This window comes from Coenobita brevimanus, chromosome 24 (genome assembly GCF_032717465.1).
Source record: "Coenobita brevimanus isolate Jiangsu-jjx chromosome 24, ASM3271746v2, whole genome shotgun sequence".
Classification (NCBI taxonomy): domain Eukaryota; kingdom Metazoa; phylum Arthropoda; class Malacostraca; order Decapoda; family Coenobitidae; genus Coenobita; species Coenobita brevimanus.
The window spans coordinates 34,211,742-34,221,047 of NC_136977.1; the positions used below are offsets into that span (position 1 = coordinate 34,211,742).

At 42.1% G+C, this 9,306-nt stretch overlaps 2 protein-coding genes across 2 annotated transcripts; one reads left to right on the forward strand and one right to left on the reverse strand.

Annotated features, from left to right (window-relative positions):
- The first annotated feature begins 511 nt into the window (after window positions 1-511).
- On the forward strand, window positions 512-4,942 carry LOC145393344 (uncharacterized). Its single transcript, XM_080267444.1, has one exon. The coding sequence runs from the start codon at window positions 512-514 to the stop codon at window positions 4,940-4,942; it is 4,431 nt and encodes a 1,476-aa protein (XP_080123570.1).
- Window positions 4,943-5,213: 271 nt separating this feature from the next.
- LOC145393346 (palmitoyltransferase ZDHHC8-like) lies at window positions 5,214-8,810 on the reverse strand. The gene is made up of 2 exons (XM_080267445.1): window positions 8,214-8,810; window positions 5,214-5,414 (listed from the first exon to the last, which is right to left on the reverse strand). Exons 1-2 carry the CDS (start codon window positions 8,808-8,810, stop codon window positions 5,214-5,216), a joined length of 798 nt encoding a protein of 265 aa, XP_080123571.1.
- Between the last annotated feature and the right edge of the window lie 496 nt (window positions 8,811-9,306).

Here is a 9,306-nt window from a genome sequence, read left to right on the forward strand (position 1 = left end):
ATATTTCTATGTTATGTTTATTATTCGGTGTGTAATGTGATTCATGCTTTATTGTGGTAAATAGTGTTGGTGAAAGTAAATACAGGTTTTAGGGAATGAGGATTTTTAGTGTAGCCTGAAGGAAAAGGAACACAAGGATTCCTAACCAATGATTTGATACTAGATTTGTTTTGTGGGTTCTGTTACGCACCTTGTTCGGGATCAGCCGGTGTCTGCTCAGAACTAAAGCTACGTGACAAAATTGGGGGCCTGTCCGGGATCCCTTTTGCTCCTTTTGCTACTTTATTGCACTGTTTTAATTGTGTTGATCTAATGTGAATTTAAATTTTAAAGAAGGTATTAGTAACTCTTCAAAATGACTTTTGATGCTGAGCAATTCCTTCAGTCACCTACAGTGCAGATTTTAATTGATTTGAAGAAGGCAGACTTACTTAAAATTGCTGAAAAGTTGGATTTTAGTGTAAGGAAAAGTTGGTATAAATTTCAAATTAGGAATGAATTGATAAAGTATATGGTGGATGAAGAATTGCTCCATAAGGGTGCACTCGATTATATAGAGCATGATGGTGATATGGTGAGGATAAAGGAACTAGAACTAGAGAATCAGTACCGTATGAGAGAACTAGAGGTTCAGAGAGAAATTAAATTAAAAGAGTTGGAGCTTAGAGCAACAGCACCATCCACGGTTCCTTTTAACATAGCTAGCAATGCGAAATTGGTTCCGCCATTTCAGGAAAATGCAGTGGATAATTATTTTAGATATTTTGAGAAAGTCGCAGTTAGTTCGGGTTGGCCGAAGGAACACTGGACAGTGCTACTCCAGTCTGTGTTAACTGGTAAAGCCCAAGAAATATACATGTCTATGTCTGTTGATGACTGCCGTGATTATGAGAAAGTGAAAAGTGCTGTGTTGAAAGGGTATGAATTGGTGCCTGAAGCTTACCGACTGAAATTTCGAAATCTGCTGAAAAGGGATGATCAGAGTTTCTTGGATTTTGCAAGAGAAAAAGAAAGTCTGTTTGGTCGATGGTGTCAGAGTGAAAATGTGGGTCGTGATTATGATAAGCTGTGCCAGATGTTACTCGTTGAGGAATTTAAGAGGTGCTTACCTGATCGAATTAAGGTATATTTAAATGAAAACCGGGTAAAGGTGTTGAATGATGCTGCCAGAATGGCAGAGGATTATGCCCTGATCCATAAAATGCATAGTGTAGTAGGTACTGAAAACTTTGTAGAACCACAGCCTACTCCACTGACAGGTAAGAATGAGTTCACAAGTGACAAAAGAGAGACCGCCAGCCCTAGTCGTAACTCTACTAGTGATAAAAGGAAGCCAGTAAGATGTTTTAACTGTAAATTGATGGGTCATACTGTTAATAATTGCTGGTTCTTAAAAGATAAAAAGTCCAAGGATGTTCCAACAGCTCTTGCCAGTATTAAAAGTATAAAGGATGTAAAAACTCCAGTAGATGTCAATATGCTTGTAGAAGATACATGTAAGATGGGTAATGTAAGAGATGAATTTAAGCCATTTTGTTCAGAAGGAAGTGTGTCCCTGCGTGATGATGAAAATGGTAAAAAGCCTGTGGTTATATTGAGAGATACAGGGGCGGTGCAGTCACTGCTGCTGGAAGGTGTGTTACCACTATCTAGGGAGACTTCTGATGCTAATGTTGTTTTAGCAGGCATTGAGTATGGGCACATGACTGCTCCATTATATAAAGTTCATCTCGAATGTAAATTCCTGGATGCAGATGTAACTGTAGCAGTGGTGCCTAAGTTACCAATGGAAGGTGTATCATTTATATTGGCAAATGACTTGGCAAGAGATATGGTATTTGTTAACTCCAAACTGAAGGTAGCTGTTCTAAGTACTCCAGACCTAAACAGCGGTGAGCCGGAGGAAGCAGACGCCACGGAGGTGTTCCCCGCCTGTGCGGTCACGAGGGCCATGCAACGGGCCGTGCATGTCAGACCCGATCCACTGGACCACGAATCCCATCAGGCAGCCGATGTGAGTCAGTGTGCATCTTATCCATCCAAGGTATGTGGACTAGATGGAAATGTGGAGGGTGACGAGATAGCCTCATTATTCAATCACGAGACTGACAGTGATAACACCAAGCTAAGTAATTTTCTTGTTGAAAAAAGCAGGCTTATAGATCACCAAAGATGTGATGCAGAACTGCGTAAGATTGCTGAACTAGCTATGTCAGAAGAGGAAGTGTCGGGTGTCCCTACGGGGTACTATAAGAAGGGGGGCGTGCTAATGCGTAAGTGGAGGCCTCGTCACGTGGCTGCAGGAGATGAGTGGCATGTCATACACCAGGTTGTGGTCCCCGCACCGTACAGGTCCCAGGTTCTCGGCCTTGCACATGACTCACCGTTGTCAGGTCATATGGGAATTAACAAGACATGTAGGAAAATAATGAACCACTTTTATTGGCCGGGGTTACGGAAAGATGTTGCAAAATATTGTAAATCGTGTCACCAATGTCAGGTTGTGGGAAAACCCAATCAGAAAATACCTGTTGCACCTCTGTACCCAATTCCTGCTATTTCTGAATCTTTTAGCCATGTCATTGTAGACTGTGTTGGTCCACTTCCGAAAACTAAGTCTGGTAATAATTATCTCCTCACTATTATGTGTTCCTCCACCCGATACCCTGAGGCAATCCCCTTACGTAAGATCAGTGGCAACAAAATTGTCCAAGCACTAACCAAGTTCTTTTGCACGTTTGGACTGCCCAGAGTAATACAGACTGATCAAGGCAGTAACTTCCTCTCCCGAGTGTTCCAGTCAGCAATGCAACAGATGGGGATAGAACACCGTGTGTCAAGTGCGTATCACCCAGAGTCGCAGGGTGCGTTGGAAAGGTTCCACCAAACGCTAAAGAATATGGTGCGAATTTGTTGCCATGAGAAGGATGATCAGTGGGATGAAATGATTCCATTATTGTTGTTTGCAGTCAGGGAATCGGTGCAGGATACAATGGGGTTTAGCCCGTTTGAGCTGGTGTTTGGGCATGAAGTGAGAGGTCCACTTAAGACGTTAAAAGAGAAATGGGTAAGTGATGATTCTGAAACTAATGTGTTAAAACATGTAATGGACTTTCGCATGAAACTCAACAGGATGTGTGAGCTGGCAAGAGCGAACCTCTGTGACTCCCAGAGGCGGATGAAGACGTGGTACGACAAAGATGCTCAGTCACGAACATTTTCACCTGGTGATAAGGTACTAGTCTTCCTGCCCGTCCCTGGGCAGTCACTGAAGGCACGCTATTTCGGACCCTATGTGATTGAGAAAAAGCTAAGTGATCTCAATTATGTTGTTAAAACTCCGGATAAACGTAAAGAGTCAAGGCTTTGTCATATCAACCAGATAAAGAAATATATAGAACGTAGAAGTGAAGAGCCTGTTGAAAACTGTAAAGATGTAATCATGCTTCATGATGTAAGGGATGTGACTGATGATGGAGATGAGAAAGATGATCATCTAGCTAATGTACCTCACTCCAAGTTAGTTAATTCAGACATACTAAATAATCTACAAGAAAAACTTGGACACTTGGATTTAACTAAACAGCAGCAGCTGGCTACATTAATATCAGACTTTGCTTGCCTGTTTTCTGATGTTCCAGGTCACACAAATTTAATTTATCATGATATTGATGTTGGCAAAAATAGTCCTGTGAAGCAGCATCCGTACAGAATTAATCCTACTAAGCATAATCAGTTAAGGGATGAAGTCCGGTACATGTTAGAAAACGGGATTATAGAGCAAAGTGTAAGTGGCTGGAGTTCACCATGTATACTGGTACCTAAGGCTGATGGTGGGATTAGGTTCTGCACGGATTTCAGGAGAGTGAATACTTTGACTAGAGATGATTCATATCCCATACCACGTATTGATGACTGTATTGACCAAGTTGGCAAGGCAAGGTATGTAACTAAGGTGGACCTGCTGAAGGGCTATTGGCAGATTCCCCTGACGGAAAGGGCAAGAGAAATATCTGCGTTTGTGACTCCAGATGGACTCTTTCAGTATTGTGTAATGCCTTTTGGTTTGAAAACCGCGCCTGCGACCTTCCAGCGTCTAATTAATGGTCTAACGTCGGGGTTAGATGGATGTAGAGCATATCTGGATGATATAATAGTCTACAGCGAGACCTGGGATGATCACCTGGTGAGGCTGCAGGCGCTGTTTGAGAGGCTCAAGGAAGCAAACCTAACGGTAAACCTTGCAAAGAGTGACTTTGCCCATGCGCGGGTCACCTACCTGGGATATATAGTGGGTCAAGGTCAAGTAATTCCTCTAAATTGCAAGATTGATGCCATTGACAAGTTTCCAGTACCAAAGTCAAAGAGAGAGGTGATGAGGTTTCTTGGCATGGCTGGTTATTACAGAAGATTTGTTAAGAATTTTTCAGATGTAGTTGCTCCATTAACTGATTTATTAAGGAAAAATGTAAAGTTCATTTGGTCAGAATCTTGTGAAAATTCATTCAAGACAATCAAAGCTATGCTGGTATCCTCACCCATTCTTAGCTCTCCTGATTTTGATAAGAGATTTATACTTTATGTTGATGCCAGTGATGCTGGTGCAGGAGCAGTGTTATGTCAGACAGACAGCAGGGGTATTGATCACCCAGTGTGTTATTTCTCTAAGAAATTCAATAAGCACCAGAAAAATTATTCTACAATAGAGAAAGAGGCATTAGCTCTGATGCTAGCCCTGAGACACTTTGAAGTCTACTTATATCCTGCTCGAGAACCTGTGAAGATCTATACTGACCATAATCCTTTAACTTTCATAGCAAAGATGAGTGGGAAGAACCAAAGGATTTTAAGATGGAGTTTAGAAATGCAGAAGTACAATTTGGATATTAACCACATAAAAGGAAAAGAAAATATCCTTGCTGATGTTTTGTCCAGAGGATAGGTCAGATAATGATTGAAAACAGATTGTAAATAACTAAAATATATAGGTATCAATATTACTGTTATCTATGTAAAGATTTCCTCTTCAGTTGACCACCTAATGTTGCCCAGTACCTCTTCTAAGATAATGTGTGTGCTTAGTTTCCTGGTGATGAAATATATAACAAGTATATAAGAATATGTGCCGTGAAATAATAGGATCTATGGGTTTTGGTTTAAAAAAAAAAAAAAAAAAGTTAATACTTTTTTTTTTTCTTTTAAGGAGGGAGGTGTTACGTGGGTGGCAATGACACGGCACGGCTCACCCGACCACCTACAAGTGCCTGATCTTTACATGTAATGTCACCACCTTCACTAGCGATCTCGGAATGCTGTTGGGACAAAGACCGAACGACTGGACCATGCTGCAGCACACTTGCTATGTTGACAAGGGTTGTGGATCCAGGGCTTGAGGATTCGGACTCATTCGAATTCTAAACAAATTTGTAGTGGGAGCTGGTGAAGAGGGAATGAGCAGAACTACCTTGGACTGTGAAGGGAGAGGGTGACGAGGGCTGGTCGGTGGTCGGCGGAGCCGGGTTGTGGTTTTACATCAATATATATATTTATCTGTATTTGTGAGTGATATTATCTGCTGACCCATATAGCAGAACTTTGTATATTTCTATGTTATGTTTATTATTCGGTGTGTAATGTGATTCATGCTTTATTGTGGTAAATAGTGTTGGTGAAAGTAAATACAGGTTTTAGGGAATGAGGATTTTTAGTGTAGCCTGAAGGAAAAGGAACACAAGGATTCCTAACCAATGATTTGATACTAGATTTGTTTTGTGGGTTCTGTTACGCACCTTGTTCGGGATCAGCCGGTGTCTGCTCAGAACTAAAGCTACGTGACAATATTAACAAGGCATATGGGCCTGAAGGAGTCCCTCCTGTTGTCCTCAAGAACTGTGCTTCTGTGCTTACACCCTGCCTAGGTAAACTCTTTCGCCTATGTCTTTCAACTTGTACCTTTCCTTCTTGCTGGAAATTTGCTCTCATTCAGCCAGTCCCAAAGAAGGGTGACCATTCCCAACCCTCTAACTATCGTCCAATTGCTTTAACATCCTGTTACAAAAGTTTTCGAGTTATTTCTTAACAGAAAAATTTTCAAGCATCTTTCCTGTTACAACCTTCTTTCTGATCGTCAGTATGGTTTCCGTCAGGGACGCTCTACTGGCGATCTTCTTACCTACATTTCAGACTCCTGGTCATCCTCCTTTCGGGACTTTGGCGAAAGCTTTGCCATTGCACTTGACATCTCAAAGGCTTTCGATCGAGTCTGGCATAAATCTTTAATTTCTAAACTGCCCTCTTATGGTTTCTATTCTTCTATCTATGCCTTCATTTACAGCTTCCTTCCTGGTCGTTCTATAGCTGCTGTTGTAGACGGCCATCGTTCTTCTCCTAGATCTATCAACAGTGATGTCCCTCAGCATTCTGTCCTATCACCAACTCTCTTCCTTTTATTCATCAATGATCTTCCAAGGTGTACATCTAATCCTATCCACTCGTATGCTGATGATTCCACCCTTCACCTTTCCGTTCGGTTCCCGCAACGTCCATCTCAGCAGTTACTTCAACAAACAACGGATGAGGCTATGGCACACCTAATGTCTGACTTGACTCGTATCTCTGACTGGGGTAATAATAATCTTGTTGTTTTTAATGCATCAAAGACTCAGTTTTCACACCTATCAACCCTTGAAAATCTTCCACAGGAGTACCCACTAATGTTTAGTAACATCCAGCTCAATCCTGCATCATCCTTGAACATGCTTTAGGTTTCATTCACACGAGACTTATCTTGGAAAGATCATATTGCATCTCATGTAAAATCTGCTTCCAAGAGACTGGGTATGCTAAGCCGACTCCGTGCCTTCTTTACTCCTGCACAGTTGTTGACTTTATACACGGGTTTTATTCGCCCCTGTTTAGAATACAACTCTCATGTGTGGGGAGGCTCCCCACATACAGCTCTTCTCAATAGGGTGGAGTCAAAGCTTTTCGTCTCATTAACTCTCCTCCTTTTACTGGCTCCTTTCAACCTCTGTCTCTTTGCCACACTGTTGCCTCTTTATCTCTTTTCTATCGCTACTTCAATGGTCACTGCTCCTCTGAACTGTCCGCTTGCATCCCTCCACCTCTACGACAGGCGCGTAGCACCCGTCTAGCAACAAACTCTCATCCCTTTGCTGTCCAACTTTCTAATTCACGAGTTAACCGTTACTCCCAGTCTTTCATTTATGCAACAGGTCAAATCTGGACCTATCTCCCTCTGTCTGTATTTCCTGCTTCCTATGATCTCCAGTCTTTCAAACACAGTGTGTCCAGGCATCTCGAAATGAATGGATCTTGAATTTGGCTCTCTGTTGTATTGTTTTTGTTTTTTTCTTGGAAGGAACGTTCATGCGGGCTCAGCCTTTGGTTCCTTCTTCCTCGCATAAAGAAAAAGCTGCTGAGATAGTGGTTTGCTATAAGTAGCACTTGGGAGTTTTGAAAAGTGAAGAAAAATACACACACACACACACACACACACACACACACACACACAAGAAAATTCGTAACAAGAAATCTCAAATTTCTAAGATGTTTTTCTTAAATATTTTCGGCATAAAGTTAATTGATTAATGTCAAGTTTTAATAATTTTTTAATTACCACTTTGTTTTACTGTGGACATGTTGCCTTACCACAACATCCTGTAAACTAGCAACACCACCGCCACCAACAGCATGGAGCACTCTAACAGTACGATAGAGAAACGCACAAGCGGTCGTCACCACTACAAAGTTGCATTTTTCCAGTTGCCAGGTAAAGTAACTATTAAAATAACTTAAAATAGCTTTCGTCTCTGGCGTGAGAGCCTTATTTCTTGCCGTTGATCTTGTTAGAGTCTCCCGAACCAAATCTGTCATAGAAACTATGCCTGTACGGTCCAAGCGGTATCTCTTTACCAGCTCTGCATCACTGAGCTCATTAAGCACATCTCTCTTGTCACGAAAACGTCTTGGTTGACGGTGGCGAATTTGTTGTTGTTGTGGTGCGGCGCTCGAAGCGCTATGTCAGCTCGGGAAGTGTCTTTAGCTATGATTCATGTTAGGTCGATTAATAAGGAATTAGGACTCGCTCCTATGAATTTAGGACACTTTTGCCTTATAACACAGACTTAGTGTTTTATAAGTACTGGCCCAGACCCCTGAATGTGGCGCTGTAGTGTTCAAGGCTGACTGACCACGACTTCGATGAGGTCCTCCTGGTCGAAGGATTCCTGCTTAAGGCTCGGGTATTGCGGTCCACATAGCATGAACCAGAAATTTAGGGGGCATCCTTTCGAATATGGATTCGACTCGTGTAGCCTTCCCGTGAGCCACTCATAGGTGGTCATGCCCCGCCCCACCAAGATCATGTGACACCCAGTCAGCCACAGCATTGGGATCAGACTAACCCCTGCTATCACCAACAATGCCACTGTGACGCTTGTTCCCACATCCATTTTTATGTCCTTAAAATATACCAGGGACATTATACAGAGAACAACGAGGGAGACCATATAAGAAGTCAGAGAACACATGAAGGTGAAGAAGTAACGATAATTTCGGCGCCCGATACAATTCCATACCCAGCTGCAGTGATGGTCAAAACTGTCAATGCAGCGGTCACAAACACTGCAATGTGAACACCGGGGAGGCCGGTAAATGAGACATGTTGTACACCAGTTAAGTTGCACTAGAACCCCATTTATTTCCACGAGTTTGTGGTCACCCGCATTCCTCTCAATGTCCAAGTTCCCTCGAACTGTGGACGCTTTGGGTACAAATCCTGGATCCATAAACGCGACAGTGAATGCACTGAGTAACACCACAAGCATTAGTACGCCTTGACACACAGGCACATACACCCCCAACCACGAATACACCACCATCCCGGGGTAAATGAAATACAAACAGCTAAAGGCTACAAACAGAATCAAAGCAATAAGTGGACGTACATATGTAGTAATATCATCACAGTAAATTGTGTCTGAGTCACTATCACTGTCTGTGCCTCTGTTGTCCATTGCAGGTCTATCCAATACTTTATCTACATCTGGGATTTTATTTATGTTTTCCATTATCTTAGTTTGATACAACTAAGTATTGATCAAAAAACGAAATATTTATACAAAGGGTCTAGCTAACCGTAATATTTCCCACAGTGAGCCAGCCCCTTGACGCTCAGGTGTATTATAGCCAATTTGGAACAACCAAGGATTTTACCGTATAATATGAGCGCTGGAAATATGATTAACACACACACACACACACACACACACACACACACACACA

What these genes read in the sequence shown, in the direction of transcription:
- LOC145393344 (XM_080267444.1), top strand. Translation starts at nt 512, where the DNA reads ATGGTGGATGAAGAATTGCTCCATAAGGGTGCACTCGATTATATAGAG.
- LOC145393346 (XM_080267445.1), bottom strand. Translation starts at nt 8,810, where the DNA reads ATGGATCCAGGATTTGTACCCAAAGCGTCCACAGTTCGAGGGAACTTG. An exon ending in AGGACCTCATCGAAGTCGTG is followed by an intron (nt 5,415 to 8,213) that starts GTCAGTCAGCCT and finishes AAATTTGTTTAG; the next exon opens with AATTCGAATGAGTCCGAATC.